The sequence below is a fragment of the Miniopterus natalensis genome, chromosome 5, assembly GCF_054644295.1.
Source record: "Miniopterus natalensis isolate mMinNat1 chromosome 5, mMinNat1.hap1, whole genome shotgun sequence".
Lineage (NCBI taxonomy): Eukaryota > Metazoa > Chordata > Mammalia > Chiroptera > Miniopteridae > Miniopterus > Miniopterus natalensis.
In genome coordinates, this window is record NC_142085.1 from 57,652,080 (window position 1) to 57,679,588 (window position 27,509).

The 27,509-nt window shown below is 33.8% G+C and overlaps 1 protein-coding gene across 4 annotated transcripts in view; it reads right to left on the reverse strand.

The window, feature by feature from the left end:
• Positions 1-2,101: 2,101 nt before the first annotated feature.
• WASF1 (WASP family member 1) overlaps positions 2,102-27,509 on the reverse strand; it is a 36,524-nt gene continuing 11,116 nt past the window's right edge. Inside the window, exons 2-9 of one of the 4 annotated variants that reach the window (XM_087817549.1) lie at positions 19,924-20,084; positions 14,707-14,841; positions 10,326-10,479; positions 9,124-9,241; positions 7,419-7,588; positions 5,661-5,840; positions 3,817-4,445; positions 2,102-2,963 (exon numbers count right to left, since the gene is read on the reverse strand). In XM_087817549.1, the coding sequence (XP_087673675.1) occupies positions 2,806-2,963; positions 3,817-4,445; positions 5,661-5,840; positions 7,419-7,588; positions 9,124-9,241; positions 10,326-10,479; positions 14,707-14,841; positions 19,924-20,056 (1,677 nt within the window). In that variant the 5' untranslated portion in view covers positions 20,057-20,084 and the 3' untranslated portion in view covers positions 2,102-2,805. Of the gene's footprint in view, positions 2,964-3,816; positions 4,446-5,660; positions 5,841-7,418; positions 7,592-9,096; positions 9,242-10,325; positions 10,480-14,706; positions 14,842-19,923; positions 20,085-27,509 lie in introns of all 4 variants that reach the window. The other 3 variants (XM_016217521.2, XM_087817548.1, XM_016217520.2) reach the window with 3 other exon arrangements.

Sequence of the window (27,509 nt, forward strand, 5' to 3'; positions counted from 1 at the left end):
TCCCCAGGTAGTCATTACCCAGTAACTTTCATTTCTCCTAGGATATTAAAACTGACCACTGAATGATCTGTTCTGAAACTACCTCAGCAAGTTAATTTGAATATCTAGACTGACAGGTTATTTTGATTTTAAAATCAGTACTACATATATGGCCTCTTCAGTCTGTGGACACTTTCTTATCTTCCAGGAATGCTTTAAAAAAACAAAAAGGAATCTATCATCAACTATTTAGGATACATACTTCCAGGCTTTACAACAGATCCACTTCTATCATTAAGAAATCTCCAACCATTCCCTTTTTATCACCCTCAACTGCTCCAACACCAGTACCATTATGTTTTAGTTACGTGGCTATAACTGAGCTTTATAAAAACTATTAGCTACGCCTTTTAACCATAAGTACACTTAAAAGAAGACAAACTTTAAACTATGCCATATTTTCTTGAGTTAAATTCAACACTATACAATTTTGTAAGGTTGGAAAGAAACCTCAAATGGCTATGCGATCTGTTGTTCTAGGGAAAGCTACCAAAAGAATGAAGCAAATCTTTTTCTTTATTAGAGCTATTAGGAAATGGGTGTTTTTTTTAATGTCCAAACTGTATTGCTACAATAGAACTTAGTTTACCATTCCTATTATACAAGGATTACAAGTCATTAGTTATCTGCCTAAATAACCCCCAAATTAACAAGTTACCAATGACTGCATGTATCAGCTATCTTTTGTATTGCCACAATAATGCTATATAAAATAACCCACCCCAAAACTTAGGTGTAAGACCACAAGCACTTACTTTTGCTTATGAGTTTATAGGTCAGCTGAACAGTTCTCTTGGGCTGGGCTAATCTTAGCTAGACTTGCTCATCTGTCTGTAGTCAGGAGCAGGTGAGCTGGTGCTTGGCTGGTCTAATATGGCCTCACTTGGGACAGGTCTCTGCATGAGGTTTCTGATCTTCTAGCAGGCTCCTGAGCCTACTTCTGCCACATGTTTTTGGCCAAAACAAGTCTCACTCAAGAGTGTGGATTAGAGCCCTGGGCGGGTAGCTCATTTGGTTAGAGCATCAACCCGATACACCAAGGTTGTGGGTTCAATTCCCCGACAGGGCACATACAAGAATCAACCAATGAATGCATGAGTAAGTGGAACAACAAAAATTGATGTCCCTCTCTCCCCCCACATCTAGAATCAATAAAAATAAAACATTTAAAAAGAGAGTGTGGATTAGAACCCATCTCTTGATGGGAAGAGTTGGAAATTACATTGCAAAAAGGGGAGGTACAAGCAAGGATAAAGATCGCAGTCACTTTTTAAAAAATTTTTTTATTTATTGATTTTAGAGAGAGAAAGGAAGGGGGGAGGGAGAGAGTTTGATTTGCTATTCCACCCATTTCTGCATTCATTGGTTGACCCCTGCACGTGCCATGATCGGAGATCGAACCCACAACCCTGGTGCATCAGGACAGCACTCCAACCAAACTACCAAAACCTCATTTAGTCTTTTCTTCACAGTAAATAATCTAATATTAATGCTGCTTCCCTCTACCTCTGAATCTAGACTGTATAAACATTAACAACTCATTTTATTATTGCAAAATATAATTTCAAAAATGATATTAAACTGAAGTAAAGGTGTGATGAAATCAGTAAGTTAAATTTTAATTTAAGAGCATAAGGAGTTGAAAAATACTGATTTTTGTGACCTAGGGAAAAAATGATATAAAAGTTACCTAAACACTAGACAATATGAACCTGTACAATTAGGAAATTACATATCATACGTGGATTTTTAAAAGTTGTCATCCAAAGATGTTTTTTATTGACTTTTAAAGAGAGAGGAAGGGGGGAAAGAGAGAAACATCGATTAGTGGCCTACCGTTGCATCCTGATCAAGATCAAACCCACAACCTAGGCGTGCGCCCGACCAGGAATCGAACCCGGAACCTTTTGGTGTGTAGGATGAGGCTCCAACCAACTCGGCCACCCAGCCAGGGCCAGAAGTGGATTTTTAAATCCCCATTGACTCTCTAAGTATTAAAGGACTACTTTATATTATTTTATAAACTTTCAGAAATAGTTTTATTCAAAGAGCAACACCCATGAACCTTTAAAATGAACCATTTATTAAATCAGACTGTTATTCTTAACAGTTATGTAAGTTACATGTATGTTTATGTCAGAGTATTTCACATGGAAATCTTTTAAACTCTTACAGGCAGGCAAAATTGTACCACACAATATATAAGTGGGAAGGGGTACTGCTAAACATTCAAATAAGGCAAGTATTTAAAAACAATAAAACAATATTTTTAAAAAATTCAAGCATTCCTTTAAGAGAATTCAATACTACAAGCTAAATGTACTTTCTGAGTGTATTCATATAATCAAGTCAGTGTTTCTTCTTTTAAAACATCAAGAAATGGAATAAGGCTCATTAATAGATACAGCTGCCCTCAAGATTTCAATCTCAGTTGCTTTCCTTAAATTAAAATTCACAAAGTGCACAATTAAGATATATCAAAAAACTGAATCTGCTACTCTAACAGCTGTCCATGCTTAATACTTAGTGGTTTATTTGACCAAATTATGTCTTTTCAGGGAAAAATAAAAAAGATAAGCCACTGTAAAACATTTAGTTGAAATGTATGCTAATATTTTTCTTAGAAATCAAAAATTATGGAGGAAAAAGGGTTATTTATCTTAAGGAAAAGAAAGCAAAACACTGGAATGACCAAACATTTTCAAAGAACAAGCACCACAAAGGACATTTGCATTCAGTTTTGTAATATTTATCAAAGCGTTTTTCTTACTCCAACCAATCTACTTCATCAAATTCTGAATCATCTTCTGAATCACTATATTCCACAGCAATACGGCGGGACAGGATGGTGGCGACATCATTTTCAATGCGTTCATGTTTAGCTTCCTGTTCACGCTGCTCTTCTACTTTCCGTAGCTGAATACCTAATATAGTAAATCAAAACCATTCATTGTAAACCAAAATACTAAATACCAGATATTATTAATCTTTCTGAAATAAAATCAAATACACATGAGAAACACTAATAGAAAAATAAAAAGCAGTATCTATTAAAAAGATCTTAAAAGAATCATATTTAGAGAAACATTTCTTCATTATGTTACCTGTGATATTAGTTGGTGGAACTTACCAGACATCCCAGTGGATATCTACAATGTATTAAACCATCATAATTTACTGAGCCTCCCTGCTCATCAAATCCTAAAAAGTTAATCAGATGATACTTTACTTCCTTAACTCTGGGGTCACATAAAATAAACATTGTTGACTATATTTTCTAAGGCTTTATTCTCCCTGGCACTTGAGGAAAAGGCACTGGCCCCTGGTATATAGTAGGTGCTTTGGATGTTGGCAGAATAAGTGTATGAATATGTCAGGTCTTTTTTGTATTATGGAGGGAGAAAACTTAATCCTTTAAAGTGTCACATAGCTTTAACGCTGAAGGAAATACAGTTTTTTAAGGAGTTAATATACATATTAAACATAATATAAAGGGTTTTAACTAATTTTCTTTAATGTTCAAGTCTGATACTTCTAATTTCTCATTCATTCAATATACATTTTAAGAATCCCTACTGAATATGAAAATGATTAAATGTGATATATTTTCTTGAAAATGACTTAAAATATAAGTTGAACACAGCTTTACTTTCTAAAGATCATTTGTGCAAAAACATAATTTAAAATTTTATAAACGAGTAAAGCATTATTGTTCAAATACTTAGAAAGTTTCTAATGGTACAATAACAATGCTTTTAATGACCCTGAGAAGATTACCTTTTCGTATTGCTTCCAGAAGTACACTCCTGGCGTCACTGATTACAGGTAGGGTTGATGGATGACGCTTTGGCTCAGAAGCAGATACAACTTGTGATGGAGGAGATGGAGGCATTAATGGAACATGGGGACCTGGGGCGGCAGCTGGAGCTGGATGGAGCCCAGAGGGGGGATGAGCAAGAGCTGCAACTGTGACAGGTGACGATGGCCGAATGCCGGGGGGAGGCAAGGGAGGCGGTGGGGGGGGCGGAGGCAGCCCCTGGACTTCCCCTTGTGGGAGTGGGTGAACGGGTACAGTCTCACATACTGGGGCAGCTCTAGCTACCGGTGGCGAGGGCTGTACGAGAGGAGGTGCAATTGGAGGAGGAGCTGGGTGAAGAACTCCGGGGGCGATCTGAAGAGGAGCTGGAGGAGGTGGTACTGCCGGGGCTTGCAAAGCAGTGGCTGGAGGTGGAGGTGGGGGAGGTACTGGCGGGGGAGGAGTTGAAGTCATTGAAGCTCTTAATGAAGAAGTTGACAAGGCAGATGGAAGAGGTGGCGGAGGAGGTGGGGGGGTGGGGCTCACAAACACAGGTGTCCTGCCTGTAGCTGGCGACTGAGGGCGATTTTCTATCAAACCTGTAGCAGAACTGAAATGATAAAGAGATCCTAGCAAGTTATTAAAAGAGAAAAAGTTAACCACATAAAATATACACGATGCTCAATAATTATATCAAGGTAGATGTATTAATATGTTCCTACAGAAATGAAAAATTTTTCAGCAGTATTTAGAATGAAAGGAGAATTAAAAGTACACCAACAAAAAAATTAATAGGTGGGACTTTGGTTTGTACAATTCTAAATGGTCCCATCCTCTCTTGCAACTTTCATATCCACTCAAGTATTTTACACTTACTTTGGTAAGTAAAATGTTCAGTTTTACACTGTGATATGAGTCTTTGTAATGACTCAATATTTACTATGCTACAATATTTGTAGCAATACCTGTGGCCAGTAAAATGCTGTATTTATATTAAAACTATTAAGACTCATCATATGTCATTTCAGTTAAATCAGTGACAACTAATTATAAACCACAAAAGGAAATTTATGGCCTCTTCCTTCCTGAGGATGAAACATCAAATGAGCCAGTGACAGAAGGCTGATTTTTTTTTAACTGAAAATTATAAAGCTGATCTCTCTTTCTCTTTAAAAATTTATAATTTGGATAACAATGGACAAAATTAAACTTCAAAATAGCTTTACTGAAAATACTCTGAGCAATTGCCTATTCTTTCTCAAATTCTTAGACTATTGCCCCTAATATCAAATTAACATTAATAATCACATCTTTGGTTCCCATTTTTTACTCCCTTAACACATTACATAATTTTTAATTTGTATTAATATACAGTAAGTCCTCTCTTATCACTGTCAATAGGTGCAATGACTTTAAGTGAAAGGACGTGTAACGAAACCAATTTTACCACAGGCTAATGTAAACAAAAGTTAAGTTCCTATAGCATTTAATCAACATCAAACAACGTTGAATAAGATGGCGGTATTCAAGGACCCACTATACTGCACATCTTGTGCTTAATAACAAAGCTATAATGAAATAAAATGCACTTTAATCTCTAAAGTACATTCTCATTAGTTGTATTTTCCCAAGAGAATGCATCAGCTCTTATCAGAGGCTGGAAAGTCACTTCCTACAGGCCAAATCTGCCCTACTCCCTGTTTTTGCAAATAAAGTTTTGTTGAAACACAAACATATTCATATATTTATGTATACAGTCCACCGCTGCTTTCACGCAACAATGGCAGAGTTGAGTAGTTGTGACACAAACATATGCCCAGCATACCTGATACAGGTGGGTATGGGTTTGGTATCTCCTGCTCCATGCATTGGTGGAGGTGGAGGCGGTTCATGTGGTCTGACTAAGACCCTTTCCTCAGCTCTAGTCAGAAGCTCACTCATCTGACTAAATGGCAAGGCAGAAAGTGAGTAAGATCCATCCATATGGTCCACATATGTCTGAGGTCTAAAAAAAAGACACAATCTCAGTATATTTTACTTGAATTATTGCTGAAGAAAAGTGTTTTACATGAGATAAAGTTTATCCTTTGAATGCCAATATTTTAACCACCTTTAAGAAACTTCTTCTAGAAATTCATTACATTCATCCTGCTTTTAAAACAAAAAATGCTATTCACAATGCAAATTTTCCTTGCTGATTCAGGTTCATTATGATGACCTCGTTATTTTATAATTCTATAATATAATACTAACTCACTTTACAAGGATAAAAAGTATTACACATATAATCTTATAAACAAGAAAATAACTTTTAGTAAATTGTATTCAAAGCTATCTGCCTCTATTTCACTTTTTTCTTTACAATAAGATGCCAATGACGAAAAGTTAGAATATAAAACCTAGAATTTTCTATCACCAGGATATCTTGTTGCTCTCTTAAACCCAAATGACTTCCAAATGCCTTATACCCAAGGAAAAAGGGCCTCCCTGATACTAGCACCAGACATGATTAACTACATCATTTTTGTCTTTTTGGTGTTTTCAAAGGCATTAGGGTACTCAGCAGATAGGATGTTGAGTAACAAAGCAACATGTGACTTAAGATCAGATTTAAGAAAAATTTTAGATACCCTGAGCATATGAAGACAAAAATATTTACTAATTGTAAATATGCTGGGGACAAAGTTGGATTTTAAAAATGTACACAAAGCAAGCTAGGAATATTGTATGTATACTGCTGGGTCAGCTAAATACCTCAATTATTTAACAATAGTAGAAATAAATGTTTGCCTAAAGATTAATTTTTTTTAAATCTCAATTCTTTCAGTAATGCACATAAACAGTGTCTTACATGTATATTACTCCTAAAATAGGCCAAAATATTTCATACTTATGGCCCAATAATTTACATGTATTATTCAAAAGAAAACCTTAAGCTCTTTTCCATTAAAAAATCAATAAGTATAATATATATATAATAATATCTATATAATCAATCAACTATACAAAAAGAAATTTCTTCACAGAAAGCTGCTAGTATGTTTCTTAGTGTCGAGTGTTACTTATATAGGGCCCCTAACCATGGAGAAAGGAGAAGGACCTAGTCTATATTTTTGCAAAAGGGGATGAGTAATTTTGTCGTAAAGTCTTGATAAGTCTGAGTGAGAGATATGGCACAGAAAGGAAGTCAGAAAGAAAAAGGAACAAAATATAACCCTTTTTCAACTCCTATTTTATATATATAGTGAGTCAATAATAGTTCAAAAAATATTCTAGCAGAGTCTGCCTGAAATATTGAGAGGAAGTTGAGACTTCATTCAAAGGCTAAAACAACCCTGAAGATCATCTCCTCAACCACCTTTTTCTAAAAATGGCAAAACTAAAACCACAGTATGAAAACAATCTGCCCAAGATCAGACTTCAGTAGGCTCACAGTGGTCAGGGTTTCAAAACCATCTCTATGCTTATAGTAGGGTCTGCCAGTTCAACAGTTCAGGACCTAATACTTATAAGTATAGATATTAGAAAGAAAGCCAGTATTTTGTCATTAATTTTGTTAAAAAACAAACAAAAGAAAAGAAACCTTGTTTCAAAATGAGAGGCTGGGCCATTAGCAACTTCAATATGCTTATGTAAGAGATTAGCATCATCTTCAGCCAGCTCTGGACCTTGGGCCAGCTTCTGCCATTCTCTCCGCCTGTCATGAGGTGCTCTTGGCACTTTTTCTGGTTCATGAGGACGATCTAGATTTTTCTGCTATAACAGATGTATTGAAACAAAGCCAAATGCTAAGTGCTAAGTTTTTAAAAAGAGGTTATAACAATCAAAATAAAATTCTAACATCAATATTAAAAAAGACAATGTCATCATAATATAGTAAAAGTAATACAGAGACAGTTCATTTGTACATTCAGAGTTAAACCTTAGCTAGTTTGCTTGTAATCCAGTTTCTCCTCATGTTTCTTTAACCTCTAATTGGAATTGATGTACCAGATAAAAACAGTATGCCTAAGTAATAAAATTTGAGGTCAGAAAGCCCTTTCAGATGAAAAATGATTCACCAATTCTGCTATAACATCTATTCGTTTTTGCTATAATGAGTGAAATTTCTACCATTAATGGCACTGTCTACCTCTAACCAAAACCTGAAAATTTACTAAGGTTATGTTATCTGGGAATTCACCAACTGGCCAGCTAATACATTAGAAAAAATCCAGTTATCCAATTAACCTATTATAACTGTGTCACTCAACAGAAAACAGAGTTTTTGAAAAATAAAACAGGAAGTGATTTAAATTGTGAGAGAAAGCATAGAAACCTCTAGAGTAGGTACAACAAAGTCAAATGTCCAAAGGGGCCAAGAAAATAACATACAGAAATGAAGAAAGTAAGGTATAAGATGGGGAAGGCAGTAAACTACACAGGCATGTCTATTTAAGACATTTCAGGTCAAAAATTTTAAAACCACTGTGGTTGTCAAACAAAACATTGCTTGCAGGTGTAATCTGGGCTGCCGGTCACCAGTTTGCAAACTCTAGCCAGAACACTGGGGTGTTGCCTATTGAAGAAGAGAGTAACAGGAATGCATTACAGAGAACCAGGGGTGGAGGGGAAAGTAGAGAGAGCTATAGGAGAAACAGAGGGGTGATGAAGACAGACTTTGCTTGCTTCGTAATTCTACCTAAATTCAACACTGCTTCCTCCTTTCTGTATTTCTAGTTATCATTAACAAGGAATAAAGTAAATCCAAGTTAATTTTATCAGAAAATGGAAAATGACAACATAGCAGGCAGATGACAAGAATTTACTGAGAATATGATTACCTTTTCAAAACATTTAGGATATGCTCTATGATTAAAAATATTAGCTTAATCTCCTTTACCAATATTTGCACAATATTCCTTTGTTCCTTCTTACTACAATGCCCTTCTCTTCCCTGGCCCACTTAATTCCTATTTGTTGTTCAAGATACATTACAAACTTTGTTGGAAGCGTTTACCAACCCTGTCCCCTGTTTAAATCAAGTGCTTTTTTTGTGCATACCTCTGTTATGGCACTTATCACATCATCATATTACAATAATATAATCACATCTATGTATAATAATCCAATGATAAAAATCTAATCTGCTCAGATTAGACCATGATCTTTCTGCATGATTATAAAGACTTCAGTTAATTATTTGGACCCAATAAAATAAAACTGTACAGGACTAATAAAGTTCCATATATGCAATAAAACACAAATACGAGAAAACTAACTTCAATATTTTGAATCTCTTGTAATACCTTCTGCTTCCTCTTTTCCTTCCTCTTATCCTCTGTATCTTGCAACATTTTTTCTTTCCATAGATCAAAGAAATATGAAGGATTGGTATAAAACTTCAAACCTTCTTTACCATCATCTCTGAAATATAAAATATCAATTAAAATATGTATTAGTAAGACTTAGGTATCAGAATATAAATAGTTTTACTGAAAAGTTTTTTCTCTTACATTAATAAAATATAGCATGTGTAAAAATAGCGCAAAAAAAATTAGACTACTGCACCAATAGAACACTTCTCACAAGTCAGAGAGGAAACTAAGAAAAATGGAAAACTGGATATTTTTCAGAGTTGGTGTTAATAATTAAGTACAGCTGGACAATTTTCATCCGTAATTTCTGGTGAATACCAAGTTTTCTAAAAGTCCTTAGAGAAATTCCAATAATCAGAAATGTGTCTGCCAAAGATAAAAGCCCGAAAGGACAATAATATCAGTTAGAATAGAGAAATTAAACAGGGTTTTTGCCAATACTCTCATTTACTTATATTATCTTACCAAACCTAAAAAACATCACCTAACAGTCATTCTTGTAGTAACACAGTTATTTACATCCAAATGCCTCACATACTGACAAATAGTTTCAAATAAGCACCTGAATAACATTTTATTCAGGATGTGTTATGCATCTTAAATTACCTCTTCAGCAAATCATGTGAAAAGACTCCAAAAAGAGGCTGAATAATTCCAGATTTTATTCTAAATGGTAAAATACATTTTAAAAACAAATACTACATACTCATTATGTAAATTTAATGCATATAGATCAAGAGTAGATGGGACAAGCAAAAATAATATTTATTTTTTAGTGTGGTAGAATTTTGAGCTCTTTATTTTTTATTTTCCATCTAATTAGAAATTAAATTAAAAAGGCAATAATTCCTTGGCCCTTCATAGTACTAAGTTTGCCACTGGCTTTTCTTATTAATACTTGTAAAAACAACTCCCATGAATTAGTCTTGTCTTTTGTATGCCAGAACTAGGGGAAATCAGTGAGTAAAGCAAATGTTTTCTAAAAGTGATAGATTATAAGGGTTCTCTGTATCGGGCAGGAGCCCAGTAAAATAAAGAATGTGGGGATTTAGCAGTTAAAGGTAGACTGGCTACCTATGTGAACCTGAAGCCTGCGATAAATAACCAGCCTTCTTATTTCTTAGCCTACTGACCTATAAGGAGTGAGTATATTGAGAGGTGGAGGCTGTTCACAAACATCGTATGTCTCCTGTAACGGAATAGGCAAAGTCTTGCGGTCGAAAAGCTGCTGATCTTGAATTGTAGAACTTCGGAAAGCTTTTCTCATTGTTATATCTTGCAAAGACACTAAAACAAAAACCAACAATGTATTTTGCTTATTTTACTAAGATGATTTAACATAATAAATTCACACACTATATTTGTTTAAAAGTCAGCATGGCTCAAGAGGTTGTGACTGCAGTGACTTATGAATCAGGAACCACATTTTAAATGCTCTATCATTATATCCCATATCATTTTGTGCCTAATTTTCCCCGTCGGATGGGTTTTAATATAACTTTTGATTTCTAAGGATCAGAAGGCTCTAATGACACCTGAAGCATTTCTGAATTTCCCAACAAATACACCTTTTTTTCTTCTCCATTTGCCATCCCCTCTCCTTATTTAGCCCCTCAACATACATTCTCTTCTTCCTTTTTTTCTAGAGCCTGTTTTGCCATCACCCTTTATTAGTTTTACTTAGCTTATACCAATAACACTGAAGGAATTACTTAATTATCAGTAGCAGTCTGGGCTAAATACACTTTGACCTCTATGCTATATTGACTATATATATTATACATATACTATAAAGTTAAAATAAACTTTACAGTAAAGAAAATATTTTCAAGTACTGGGAAACCTATATTACTGTCTATTCCACTTTAATCTTGTACCATAAGGCTCTCTACTTAGCTATAAGCTCTTAAAAACAGATTGTTTTGCACATTAGTATATCAAGTAACTAGGACGCTCTATCTCATTTTCTTTTGGACTATGCAGCATATTAAGAAATGTACCAAAATACTACATTCTCAACTCTTAGACTGACTTCTTGATATTAAAAAATTAGGTGATTATTTTACATATTTAGTATGGCTTTAAATATACAGATAAATGCTTTATACCATAGCAAGGTCAGTACTAAACAATCATAACAATTCTTAAATTATTTTTCTCCCTAAAATAGTATCTCTATCATCCTCACAAGTAAAATTCACTCAACATGACCGTTTGGATCTATGAAATAGGTGAAGCATGTGACCGCCTATGCAATGGCCACGCCATCACTGCATTCCCAGCAATTCCACTGCTGCACACTTGAAACACACTTAGAAACACCAAAATAAAAATCAAAGAAATAGTTTTTTTTCTCGCTATCACTAAAAAAGTAGTATGAGATATTTAATGAGTACATAATGTATATGCTAGATGCTTTCATTAATTTTTAATCTTTACAATTCAATGAGATAGAAATTATTATTATATTTTTAAACATAAGAAAACCAAGGCTAGAACATATTATATAACTGGCCTAAGGCAAAATGGTTAATAATCAGTAAAGTCAGAACAGAAAACTCAAATCTGTCTGCCCTGGAGGTTGATCCTTTTCCACAATACCACGTGCTGCTCCTTCGGTTCCTGTCAGAAGTAGCCTCTGCTTCCTATAATCAAAATGGATCAATTCTTGCCACTCTCTCACCCCACTTACTAACTTTAAGTAAGCAGATAGAACCTAGTGTTCCTTTTCCCAAAACGTTGTTTAAAAGGATGTAAAGACCATGTAAGTAATAAGTACTTTTTTTATCTTCAACTCCTCTCATTTATGTCTTATTTGTTAACAGACCACTGTGACAAAGCCACTTCCAGTTGCCAATAATGACATTTAATATTATTTAAATAGTACTACAGAATACAGTAAATTAGCACAATATGCTTATAAACATAACTGAATTAAATATAATTGCACAGGTCTTTGTTTAAAACTCATTTTTTTACATATTTTCTAAATTATATTGGTAGTTCTCACCATTATTAAATGGCAATTTAAAAAAGTATATTGATATTACACTCTATAATTTAGTATTGTATTCATAATGTTATCTTGTTTCAACTCTGACTTAAAAAATCTAGGTTAAATAACTTTGAAAATTCATCCAACATCCCCAAAATAATTTCAAATTAAGTAGTTCAGCTTTTACATTCTCGATTCAAACCCACAGCTCCACAAAACTTAAAGGAACTACAAAAAATCCTGATAGCTGTTAGCACGCTAGGGATTTTCTTAATCCTCACCATAGGATATATATCCACTGATTTTAGAGAGAGAGGAAGGGCGGGGAGGGGGGGAGAGGGAGGGGGAGAAACATTGTTCAACTGTCTCCCATATGCGCCCCAACTGGAAATTGAACCACCACCTTTTTTTTTGGTGTACTGAAAGATGCTCCAACCAACTGAGAAACCCAGCCAGGGCACACTAGAATTTTTTTTAAAACACTTAAACACATCTTAAGTTATTTATTGGTACCTGTATTTTCGTTTTCAATTTTAATAGGAGCACTGAGATACTGTATCTGTTAAGATTTAACAGTATTTTAAAACTAAATGTTAATTTTAATGACCATTAATATAAGAACTACCTGTGTATCTCTGTATTATTAGATAGCATAATAAACGTTTAAGTTATTTAAAAAAGAAATTTTGGATGTAAATGATATACTTAAAGAACGGCCATAAAATGTTTTTTCACTACTATCAATAATTTTATTTCAAGAATTTCAAGAAGTATGACTAATATACATGTATATGCTTCAGAGGATACCAAGAAAAACAACGCACAGAACAGGAGAAATATTTGCATATCATATTATCTGACAAGGTACTTGGATCCACAATATATATAGAATTCTTACAACAACAATAAAAAGAAAAATAAGCCAATTTAAAAATGGTAAAAGGATCTGAGTAGACATTTCTCCAAAAATGATACACAAATTGCTGATAAATCAATTAACCCTAGTTTTAAATACAAGCTCTACCACGTCCTGCTGAGTGACTTATCTCTAAATAGCTTATAAGCTATGAAAAGATGCTTAACATTGTTAGTCATCAGGGAAATGCAAATACATTCTATAATCTGAACCAATATTGAGAATATTATGCTAAGTGAAAGAAGCCAGTCACAAAAGACCTCATATTGTATGATTCCACTCATATGAAATGTCCAGAACAGGCAAATCCATACAGACAAAAAGCAGATTAGTGATTGCTAGAGGCTGGGGGGCAGGAGAGATGAAGAGTGACTACTAATGGGTCTAGGGCTTCTTTATGGAATGATACAATGTTCTAAAATTGATTTGTGGTGATAGTTGCATAACTCTGAATATGCTAAAATCCACTGAACTGTACAATTTAATTTTAGATGGGCTAATTGTAGAGTGTATGAAATATATCTCAATAAAACTGTTTTTAGAAAAAGGTGCTATTTGGTTTTTTCCCACAGCCAGACCTATGAGTTTATTTCTTTGTGAGCAATAGAAACTTAACATAGTATTTGCCTCTCCTTATTTAGCCATTAAATTAGGTTACATCAAAAGATGTTGGTTCAATCACTAAGACATCTATCATTACAGTCTACTTTTTGCTTTTTTCCAGTGATATTCTTTAATATACTTATTGTTCAAGTTTATATCCCTTATGTAACTTGCATTTATACTAAAAATGTTATTCAACAAAAAAATATATTTTGAAGGGTTATAAGAAATTCACACTAAATAACTCTAGGGTAAATGAAAATTACATCCGTAATAGTTTCATTTTTCTTTAAAAAAAACACACAAAAAACAGAAAGGAGTTTGAGAAACATGAGCATTCAATGTATTCTATGAAGGCATGAAATTCTGTTTTACTACTGTTTCTAATATTAGTTTAGCCTGTAATGTGGATTTTTGTTGTTCATTTATTTTGTTTTTTTACCTGATATCCCTGGTTTAATACTTAGTGTAGAACATTTTTGTCCTACATATAGGCAATTTGTTTTTGGTTTTTTAAAAATCACTTAAAGTGGGAAGAAACATTCAAATAACTAGATCAGATTTTAGCAATTTAACATATGCACATACAAAAAGCATATTAAAAGGAATTACATTCTTCTAGAATCAATTTCAATTTACAGAGAATTTCAAGTAATTTTAAAATAATTTTTATTTCTAAGACAAGAGTATACAAATAAATTGTAAGGAGAAAAGATAGAGAATGGAGGAAAAATCTGGCTAACATTATCTTTATGTCAAAAATGTAAGAGTTATTTAATATACAAAAAGAAGAGGTCAAAAAGAAAAAATAAGTAGAAAAGAAAAGCCAGAAAAGTCATGCTAACAGCATTTATAGATAATTCACTACAACATGTATATCAAAGGTCATGGGTAGAAAAGACTTGTAATAAATTCATGTTTAATACTGTTCTTAAATATTTCACACATCTCACCTAACCTAAAATACATGTGAAAGAAAATATAATATGAATAAACTTACATTCTTCTTCTTTAGGGTCAAGCTGTGTGACACTAACAGATAAACGGTCCACACGTTCTTGTAATGAGTTAACTCTGAAGGAAAAACTATGTGCTTCATTGAATAATTCTCCAAATATATCTTCAGCATATTTACCTAAACAAAAATGAAACATGTACCATATAATTTAATGTGATCAGAGATAATGTCCAACAATTTAACATTCAGGCGTTGTCCTGATGAATTTGGCATTTTTTGACACTAGTTTAAACTTTAAGCCCTAAAGTAACCCAATTGTGACAGAGTTAGAAAACAAAGCAATTCCTGGGAAATCTAGTTTTAGGCAACTTAGGTCTAAAATGGAAATACTCTACCTGCTTTATCCATATCTACCTACTTGATGAGGGTCAGAGAAGATTATGGTATGAAAGTACATACAAATAGTATGTCTTATAATCCCAAATCAGCCTTCATAAAGAGAATCTACACTAGAACTGAAAGTCAGGCCAAGTAGCAGAATCTAAGATTCTTCATAAACCTAGTAGATGACTTGTTTCAGTTATGCCCCAAATATAGTTTCTGAAAATGTATGAGGTATTTTACACTCCCTCTTATTTCAGTTTCTTAAAAAATCACCATAAATCTAAAATCACTGCATTTCTCTAGTTAGGTAAATTTCTATTACTGAAAAGAAAAAGCCAAAATAATCTATTCTAAAAGGAGTTTTAGACGACCTACAATAAAAAAATATTTAAGTGTATTTAGAACATATAAACTAATGCATAATTACAACATAAAGATGAATCAATTACTATCTATACTTTTGAATAAAAAAATACCGATAGTCTTCCTAAATCAAGACATTTTAGACCCAAACATACTGTCTAAATAGTAAGCTCTATCAGGACCGTTCCTATGACAGAGAAGTACTCATTAATCTCATCAGTTTATATTTGAATAATGCTGCATTTTTCCAAAGCATTTCAATATATTATCAGTTAAATGAACAAACATTTACTGAGGGCTCACCCTGTGCCAAACCTATGACTTACTGAATACACCAAAAAAGTAAAACATAAAACTCCTGCCCTAGAAGATTTTTATAATCTTTAAGAAAAAAAATCAGAACTTTTATCTCTCTATAATAAATTAAGAAAAAAAGGATAGTTTTGTATATATTCATTCACTCATATACATCCTTTAAACCAAACTGACTGAAAATGTCTTATGTGCCAGACACTGTTCCAGACCCTGGAAATAGAAACTGATTGAAAGAAGGTCTCTACCACTGATGAGTTTTGAGCAGATATTTAAACACATAAAAAGCAATTTAATAAGTAAGTCCAAATCTTTGTTCCATCTGCTTTGAGACCTTGGCATCAATGTATTCACCTATAAAACAGGGATAAAAATATCTGCTTTAAAAAGAAGTTCTAAGATACCTCTACGGCTCACTTCTACCTCTGTGAATTTCTAAATAAACTTTCTCTCATAAGAGGCAGGAGACATAGTGAACAAAGGACCTGGTGGAGTACCTGATACAGGGTAGGAGCTCAACAATACATGGTTCTTACTATAATATGAAGAGCCACAGAGCACAGAGAAAGAAGCTGGTATAAAGTTATCCCTTTATTCAACAAATGTGAGGGATACAGAGATGGAAGACACAACTGTATCCCAAAAGAGCTTAGTTTAACACAGGGATCCTAAACATACAGTCTGAGTCTGTATATTACCTGAAATGATATGGAGATTTTTAAATGCATCTGCATTTTTCTGGAAAGAGGGCCCATAGTTCGTCAACAGATTTTTTTAAAGATTCTATGCCCCTACCACCACAAGTGTTATGTGCCAAGTACCTCAGTGGATAAGATAAACACCCACCTTTCCCTTTTCATATCCCTTCTTACTTCCCAAATTTACCTCCTCCTTCCCTCCCAGAGAGAGGTGAAAGGAAGAAAGTCTGCAATATAAAATTGATGGTGTACGTATCTGAATTTCAACTATTATACCACTTCTCTACTCAAGAACCTACAAGCTCTCATTATCTGTGAGATTAAAAATCTAAGTCCTCTCATCTAATATTCTGTGTCTTCCATAATCAGGCTCTACCGTGTTTATCCAATCATACGTCCCTTCAGTCCCTCTCATGTATTTATTCACATTTCATTCAGCAAGCCTCCTCTCATGACTTCACCTTCTCTCTCTTCTCGGTTCCCGTAACCTAAAACTCATAATTTTAGTTACACACACCTGCGCACCGTTCCGAGCGGTTTCAGCATTCACTGTATTGACTCTTCAACTAAACTGTAGTATGATCTTTTTGGACAAGAACCACGTAGTTTACTACTCAGCAAGGTATTGTTAGCTCTCCACTGTCTATGTATCCAATTAGTCTTATGGAGCCAATCTATCCTTCCTCCTACCCATCTACCTTGCTACCTATTGATATCTATCGATCTGTCAAATTTTCTAAATTTTCTATGTTTGAGAACAAGAAGTAGGCTCTATGGGCTCATCTTGGCAGCATGAACTGGCAATATTCAACAAGAAAAAGGCCTTGGGAAGAAAGAATGGTAGAAGATCCTTCAGGTAATTAAGAGTCTCAATAGTTGTTAAGTAAGATGGCAGTAAAATGGGAAAGAACTTTGGTATAACAGAAGAAATTTATATAAAGTGAATTCTCAGTTTTAGTAATTATGTATTATAAAGCCGAAATGTGTTCTATAAAAAAACACACCTGGGATGTACATTTTTGTGAGGAAGAGGTCAGGAGTATGTTTAGCTCCAAGCCATGCTGAGCCCTGCAATTTACCTTCATTGTGTTTTCTAGCACTTTTGGTGCTAATAATAGTACCAAAGTGAAAATCTCAATTACCTAGAACCATTTTTGAATAGCCAAGTTTTCAAAGTAATTCTGAGATTATTTAGTACATTAATTATTTTTACTATTTTGGATGGAAACTATATAAAATGTATTCTAAGCTTCCCTGTTTTAAGTAGAACACAAAATTAAACATAATTTAACCCCTTCTTGAGGACTCACAGTCATGAATTGATTATGAAAACCAATTAATGTCTTAGGCTAGGAAACAGCCTTGAAATGTATAATATTTGCTTTTATATTAAATGGCTTCTTCTCAGTAAGGCCTACTTCTACTATCTGCCCCCTACCTCCTCATTAATGCTCTGAAACATAAATATTTGGAAACTAGATAATCAAACCTGCATGAGCTACCAAAGTAAAAGTAAGCTGGCTATGAGAAAGGGATCAATTGTTTTTTTTATGTGCATAGTGTTTAGTGCATGGGCTTGTTTATTCTGGCCATCTAGAGGCCTTCTAAACTTAATTCCAGGTTTTCCAATATGTCAAGTGGGAAAGCTACCAGGAAACTTAATTCCAGGGCAGTAAACTATGGTTATACCTTGCTACAATATTTTATGGATTTTTCTCCTTGTTTTTCTGAATCTCTAAAAATGCCTATATAGTCTCTAATTTCAAATCTGAAGCACTCTAAACCTAATTTAGCTACAGTTTTACAATGTATTTCTGTTTTGGGGGAGGGGGTTGGCTACAACATGACCATGTGTATGCTAATAGGTATTGCTGGTTATATGAACTATATCAGACTTGAAAATTCTTTAAGTTTTTGCCTTAGGTTATGTAAGAAATAAGTTAGTACTGCAAATTAATACCCTTAATCATTGTATTAGTTTTAAATTCTATATTGAGAATATACTAAAGCAAAATGTCAGTTCATTTTAATTTTAAAAAGTATTTTAACCAAATTTATTAACATCATTTCTATGTTCTTAAAACATATTTTAATATTAACATGCTGATGTACTCATGTACATGCATTACATATAAATTCTATATGAAATCATGTTATGTTAGATTCAATTATTCCTAGGCCACAAAAAATGTTAACAAATATCTTTAATCATATGTTAATACAACATCTAGAACTCTTCTTTTGACTTTTCTATATTCTATATTTATTCTTCCCAAGGAAGAAACAAGAAAACAATCATGTATGTTAGTGATTCACTGCCAATAACTAACCTGAAAAAAATAACCACCAAAGGGGCAAGGAATATATTTAAATTCAAATAAACAGTTTTTACATTTATTCTTACAACTTCTTTCACAGGCAATATAGAAATTTAGCATTCAAAAGTAACTTTTCATGTTGCTCTAGCTACGTGTGTATGTCCAAATGCTCTCACTTGAACCAGATTAGATTAATAACCTCTCTTTATCTTGTACTAAGTACTCAGTTATGAAAATAAAGGGAAAAAGTTAAAAGGAAAGAAAAACAAGAGCCAATCCTGCCTGTAAGGACAATCCATGTGGGAGGGTAGAAATGAGAAGATAAATCTAAGACCATTTAGAGAATATTTCTAGGCCAAGAACACCGTTTTATCTTTAAAATGAAATATAAATGTCTTATGAAAAAGCTAATCCTTCAATTCAAAAGACAGACTGGATTTATTTTTTAATTTTCTAACATTAAATAATTTTCCACTATTCTAAATTTAATTCCTTAACCTAGTAGCTTTGTTCTTTAATCTTATAATGGGAACACACTGCCTATCTCCTCCTCTCCTACACGCCCCTTCCATTGCCTTTTATTATGTGGCCAACCCTCTTGTCTGTCAGGGGCCAGGTTCACTTGCTCTTTTCACATCATGCTGCAGATCAGACTCTTAACTGATATCCTAATGTCTTTTAGACAACTCAAATTGGAATAACCCAATCCACTGAGTAGTGACTACCCCACACCTTTCACTTGTATATATTTGATAATATAAAAATATTTCCCTCGGTTAATAAAATATATGTAAAGAGAGAGACACTAGTGTCCCAAAACATAGTTAAAGCCTCTAAAAAAGTTAATAGCAATAACAAGCAAGCAGAAATATAAGTCTGGCTCTATCTTTCATAGATCAAATCATATTTTAGAAACAATCTCAGTAATTCTTATCATGGGATTATGTTCCTGAAGATTCTGTCTTTATTTCCCTTTCCCAGAGAAAACACACAGAAGAAGAAGAAACAATTCTAAAACTCATTGATTTTACTTAAAATGACTACATTTTTCAGGATAATATTGTATTCTCACCTAATAGCTCACCCTTTCCTTCGATTAATCACAAGAACAATTATTCTTTATAATCTAAAGCATAACAATTGGGTTTAGAAGTAATATTTTTAATTTATATAAAAATACTTACTTAGGCTACTTAGTTGTCTAATTATATTTGCCAAGGAAATATTGGTTACACATTCCAGTTCGTTCTTAATGCCCCTAGGCAGTGCTGTGTGGCACAAGTGCCTAGGATCGATGTTTCTTTTCACTAAAGGCATCTTGAGCTCAACCTCTGTGCCAGTTCACCTGCAGAAAAATCAAACAATAAATGAACATTATTCAATTTGAACCAACACAGAGTGAGACCTTATCTTTCAAATCTAATAAAATATCTGCTAGTTGAAGACAATGAAAATGGAATCAGCTGACTAAATGAATCATAATTAACTTGTCAACGTTCTTTTATCTTCAACTATTAGAAGGTCAACATTATATAAAACATTGAGGGAAAAACCCCTTACTTTCAAAGTCAGTTGCTTCATGGTGATTTCATAATCACCATCACTATTATTCTCCTAAAACCATTCTTTTTTCTTACTACAACTAGAGGTTTTGTTTTAGAGAATTGGTATGAAAGGTTCGCTCTAAATAAGTGCCTAAAAGGATTAAAGAAGCTGGAAACAGTATCAAATTTACATTTCCACATGTGGAAGAAAGGGGCCACACACGAAACCTAACAAGCTCAGAGGAGGCAAGCATGGTGGGCCCTACAAACTCAGAGACCTAAAGCAATCATATAGGATGGTCTGAAATGAAAACTTCCTAACTAAAAGTGAGTCAAGGTGAGTAGTCATGTCCCAGGCCAGTATCTTCCCGACAAGAGTCAATCTTTACCTTAACTGCGCCTCTCTACTGTCTTTTTGGATGTACGATAACATACATTTGGAATGCCAGAGTAATTAATCCCTTTTCCAGACTCCGTAGGGCAAAACCTCCCACCACAGCAGAGAGCACACAACTCTTCATTGTTACCTTGTTGCCCAAATACCATCTCTATGTGCTATAAATGTTAACTGTTAACTATTTTATACTCATCAATGTAAAAGAAGTACGTGTCTCTCCGTTTCACTTTATCCAGTCTCAGAGATTTCCCCGCTTTGCTTTCTCCTGCTTCCTTAATCTACCACCAATGGATTTCATGTAACTCCCCAGCCTTGTGTCTCCTTCTTAGACTGTAATGTATAAAATAAGCTGCAAAACTGCCATTCTCTGGAGCATTTTCTCAATCCACTGATATTTTGCTTCCTGGCAACTGTCATCAGTTTGGCTCAAACTCATAAAAATTCTGTACAGGCTTGGATGTTTCTTACATTGACACACGTAAAATGTATCAGGTGTTCAATAGCTCAAAGAGCAAATAATCCAAGTACCCCTACATCCTCAAACTCATGGAAACCGACCAAATCTTTATTTAAAATAATTTATCAAAGAGTTTAACCTTCTTTGAATTAGTCACTCTTCACTTCCCAGGCTTCCTATATGCACAAATTTCAACAGTCATACCAGTCGCTCAACCACCTAGTTCTAATTTCACTCACCACAGTACATTAATTGCATAAATACAAATAACTGCATAAATACACACTATTTTGCTAGGACTTCAGTCCACACATCACTATGCTAATAAGAGATGCACATCATCATCAGTGACCAATCACATCACTTCTTTTCAAAGTAGGGTATTGGTTACTCCTCAGCTGCTATTCAATTAGCCTATAGACAGGTTGGGTTACCTTTTTGCCTCCCAAGGATAAATCCACATGAAATTTTACAAAATGGGTAACTGAAAGGGAAATGGCCAACAAAGATAAAAGTGCAGCAAAGAAACAAAAAATGATAATGCTAAAAAATAAATTCAAATTGGATGTAAGTGGAGTAATAGAAGAAATCACTGATTACAGGAATGTCACCACTGCCACTGTTTGAGACTCTAGATGTGCAGTCAAAGGAATTAATGAAGTTGAACTTATTGACATAAGGAAGAAAACTGGTTGTGACAAAAAGCTGTCCCAGAGGAAGTGATGCCAGAAAGAAACTTCACACTAAAAGGAACTCGGGAGATATTTCACCACATTGAAAGTGCAATGAATAAAATGTTGAAAGCTGATCTAAATTTAGTAGAAAAGAGTAAGACAATTTGCCAAGGTACAGAAAAGGTGCTCACTCTGCTAGCTGTTCTGTTATAAAAGGCAAAGAAAGTACTGTTCAAAGTACTCTAGATAATTTTTTACAAAGAAATAAAACATTGTTTCTAATGTTTTATATTACATTATACTGAATTAACGTATTACTGTTTTTTATTATTTCTCTATACATTTTTATAACTGACATAGGTTTTTTAATGTTTTGACGGTTTTTTTTTAAAGATCGTGGAACGACTGTAAATTTTCCCATTGATTACTAAGCTAGTTTTTGCACGGTTTTCGTTTGTATGGTCATTTCTATCATGCAAAGTGAGGGCTGCCAATACGTACCTCTGGTAAACAATGGTTACTGAAGAAAGTAATTTATTATTTACTGAGCTTTAATGACTACCAAATAAAAAGTTTTAGATAAATCTAATTGTACTGCAGTGTTACTTATCAACATTCATTAAAAACAAACTTTTGTATGAATTTTGTCTCCTCTGACCTCTTTGTTCATCATTATGTCTACATTTTAAACCTTTTTAAAATTCTATAATATGAAACACAAACAGTATACAAAATTGTACAGTTCAATGATTAAAGCAAACACTCATGCAACCCCACATAAGAAATAAAACAATAGCCTGGATCTCAGAACCCTCCCACTTCAGTTCTCTCCCCAATCACCCTTGCTTCCCTCCTCCCCAAATAACCATTATTCTGACTTTTATAAGCATTTCCTTATTATTCTTTATACTTTTACCACTTAAGCAGGTAACTCTCAACACTATAGGGGTTTTTTTATTGCTTTTTAAAGTTTATGTAAGTGGAATCAAATGATATGTATTATTATTTTATGTCTTGCCCTTTTCATTCAACATTGCATCTGTACCATTCATGTTGTTTTGTATAGATGCAGGACATTCACTTTTAGTGTTGTGTAATAGTCCATTGTATGATTACATCACAATTTACTCACTCATTTTAATGTTGTTTTTTGTTTTTGTTTTTTTAATACATCTTTATTGATTTCAGAGAGAGGAAAGGAGAGGGAGAGAGAGAGACAGAAACATCAATGATGAGAGAGTCATTGATCGAGCCCACACCTGGGCATGTGCCCTGACCAGGAATCGAACCCCGATCGCCTGGATCCTAGGTCGATGCTCAACCGCTGAGCCACGCCCGCCCAGGCTAATGTTGATATAAGTGAGTTGTTTCCAGTTTGAGGCTACTATGATGTCAACTGTTCCAAAAGTGACTATCAATGTACACTCCTTTCAGCTGAGTCGAGAGGCTGCTGCCGCTCCACATCCTCACAGTACTTGATACTGTCCATTTAAAAACTCTAGTTATTCTTGTATGTTGTGATAAATTGTAGTTTTAATTTGTATTTTTCCAATTACAAATGAATGTAAGTGCCTTTTCATGTTTATTGATCTTATTGGATTTTCCTCTGAGAAGTGCTCTTGCCCACTTTCTATTTATCATTTCTTGTGTTAGGGCTGATTTGTCGAAACACTGGATACGAGCCATTTGAAGGTTATCTTTTTTTAAAAACATTTTTTTTTAAATGTTTGTATTGATTTCAGAGAGAGGAAGGGAGATGGAAAGATAGAAACATCAATGATGAGAAAGAATCACTGATCGGCTGCCTTCTGCACGACCCCTACCAGGGATGGAGCCCCCAACCCGGGCACGACGGAATTGGAAACAAACCGTGACCTCCTGGTTCCTGGGTCGATGCTGGACCACTAACCACACCTGCCAGACTGAAGGTTATCTTTGATGCAACTATCTTCTCTTGTGTCACTTGCTATTTCACTCTCTTGATGTCTTTTAATAAACAGGTTTTTACACTCAATAAGGTGGAATTTATCAATCCTTTTTAAAAATATGAAAGCATAAGTTTTGAAATCATTTTCTACAATAAGATCATATGTATGATTTTCTGTATTATCTCTTAGCTTTGTTTTGTCTTGTACTTTTAACCTACAATTGATGTGGAATTAAGTTCTGTGAATGGTGTGAGGCAGCAACTTTCTAATATATTATTTCAGCACCATTTATCGAAAAGACTATTCTTTCTCCATGGCTCTTCAGTGGCACTTTTGTCATAAATCAAGTTTTTATATATTTTTATGTCCATTTTGGAGCTCTATAGTATTCCATTGGTCTGTCTACCTTGAGATAATGACACACTATCTTTTAAACTTTTTAAAAATTGATTTTGAGAGAGAAGAAGGGAGAGGGAGTAACTGAGCCCACAACCCAGGCATGTGTCCTGATCAGAAATCAAACCGGCAACCTTTCAGTGCATGGGATGACACCCAACCAACTGAGCCACACCAGCCAGGGCTAATGACACACTGTCTTAATGGAGCTTCATAATAAGTCTTGATGTCCAATGGGGCAAGCGCTCCTACCTTGTTCTTCAAAATGACCTTTATTCTTGGCCCTTTGTATTTCCATGTGAATTTTTTTTTTGAATTTTAGAGTCAGATTATCAAGTTATACACACACACACACACACACAAACACACACACACCTATCGGAAATTTTATTGGAACTGTACTAAATATATATTAGGGAGTACTGATATCTATACAACACTACCTTTCTATTCATGGACATATTATATCTCCCCAATTATTTCAGGTACTTAAAAATGTCTCTTAATGTTTTACAGTTTTACGAAGTCTTATACATCCTGTGTTAGATTTACTGTTATATATGTGGTTTTGTGGGGTTTTTTTACAATGCTGGAAATGGCATATTTTGTGTTTTATTTTCTCTACCATATATATAAAAAATAAACTGAATTTTGAACACTGACCTTATATCCAGATACTCTTCTAATCTCTACTAACCTCTCTGTAATTATTTTGGATTTTTTAAATGTATATAATCTATCATATCTGAACAATAATTATTTCCTCCTTTCCAATATTTTTCTTTTCTTCCTCATCACTAGCTGGAACCTTTAACAATGTGAAATAGAGGTAATGATAACAAGCATTCTTGTCTTTTTCCTGAACCAAAGGAAAAGCCTTCAGCATTTCACAAGATGTCTGCTATAGGGTATTGCTGTTACTGTTGCTTTGTTGTGTAGAGACCTTTTAACTGATTAAGGAAGTTCCTATATATTTCTACCATGCTCACATTTTTTTTAAATCATGAATGATGTTGATTTTATCAAATGGTTTTCCTATATCTATTATGAAGACCATGTAACTTTCTCTTATTATTAATGTGGTAAACTACATTGGTTTTTTGTTTTTTTTTATGTTAAACAACTTTGCATCCTTGGAATAAACCCAGCTTAGTTGAGATGTATATGATAGGCAGAATAATGGTCCTCCAAAGCTATCCATTTTCTAGTCACCAGGATCTGTGAATATATTACAGGGCAAAGAGAAATTAAAATAGCAGATATAAATAATTAAGGTTGCTAATCAGCTGACCTCAGAATAGGGAGATTATATCTTTTTTATATATAGCTAGATTTAGTTTTGGTTTGTTACTATGTTTAGTAATTTTTGCATTTATATTCATGAGAGAAACTGGTCCATTATCTTCCTTTCGTGTCATGTTCTTGGAGAGGGCTTTTGTTTGCTTTGTATTAAGGTTATGCTGGCCTAATAAAACAAATTGGAATATGTTTCCTCTTTCACTATTCTTTGGAATAATTGGTAAAAGAAATGCATTATCTTGCCTCAAGTTTTCTTTGTGGGAAGGTTTAAAGTTATGAATTTTCTTTAATTGTCATAGAATTTTTGAGATTCTCTACTTCTTTTATTAACTTTTGCTAAGCTGCACTTTCTAGGAATTTACTTCATCTGAAATTTTAAATTTGTTGACATCAAATTATTCTTATACTTTGCCCAATTATAAAATTATAAAATATTCTTTTTCATTTATTACATTGATTAATTATGCATCCTCTATTTTCCTTTATCACAAAGGGTTTATAGATTTTATTAGTCTTCTTAGAGAACCAATTTTTGGCTTTATTGAATTTCACTACTGTATGTTGCTTGCTAATTCATTACTGACGATTTACTATTTCCTTCTGCTTTTTGTAGGTTTATATGCTGCTCTTTTTAAAACTTTATTGATATAGATGCTTAGTTTATTGATATTCAGTTTCATTTCAAGCATCTGGTTTTAAAGCCATAGATTTCCCTCTAACCATATACTTAACTGCACCCCTTCAATTCTGATATCTAATCATTTTATTATTGTTCACTGCAAAATATTTTCTAATTTGCACTGTGATTTTTATTTGACCCATGGATTATTTAGAAGTATATTATTTTGATTAACAAACATGGAGATTTTCTAATTATCTTTTTGTTACTAACTTCTAGCTTAATGGCATTGTGGTCAGAGAATACACTCTGTATTTATTTTATTGACCAGCATAGTCAATTATACATTTTAAAAAATGTATATTTTGTGTTGTTGGTTGCAGTGTTCTATATATGTCCATTAGTTAGGTTTACTAATTGTGCCCAAATCTTCCACAGTCTTATTTTATTTACTTATTTTTTTGGTCATCTGGTTCTACCAGAGATGTGTTCAGATCTCCCACTGAGATTACAGATTTGTCAAATGCTCCATGTGCTTTATACATTTTGAGACTATTTTATTATTATAAAGTTCGCTCTTTATTCCTAGTAATACGGTTTTTTTGCTTAAAAGTCTACTTTGTTTGATATTAATATAGTTATACCAGCTTTCTCTTAGTGTTTGTCTGCACGGCAGGGCTTTTCCTACCCTCTTCCTTCTAACCTTGTTGTGTCCTTATAGTTTACATGTCACTTCATTGCATACAGTTAGGTGTTTCTTTTTATTATTTTTAAATCCAGTTTTATAACCTTTGAGTACTTTATTAGTATGATGATGATGATGATGTTCCCTTTGCCCAGAATAAATTTCTTGCCTACATTGCCTCCCTTCCCAATTCCTACTTATTTTTCAGATTTCACCTCAACTGAGAGCATTCCCTGATCCCTAGCCCCAGACTAGATCTGGAGTTTCTGTTAAAATAGCACCCTATGAGTTTCCTTACAGCTTCAGTCTCAGTTGAAATTATCTGTCTTCATGACTGATTTCTGTTCTCCTTTATTAGTTATAATGCAGGGACTGTGTATTTTGTTCCTCATAGTATTCTGGACGCCTGGTACATGCTTGACACATAAAAACATGTTCAATATATATTTGCTAAATAACTAAAAGTTCTTAACTCTAGCTCAAATTTGTCTCCTAAACTGCAGATGCATATTTGCAAATGTCTCCTGAACATCTGTACTTGGAAGTTCTCTAAGATTCCCCAAATTTGCTATGTCCAAAACTAAACTCATTATATTTCCTCTTCAAATCAAGGCATCGTCTTCAAGTCTGCTCCCATTAATCCAACAGGAGATCAAGCCTTACTAGTTTTATCTCATTAACAGCTCTCATATTCGAACCTTCCTTTTCTATTTTAACTTCTGCAAACCCTGGTCATCTCTCATTTATCTGGACTAAACTTTATGTCTTTAG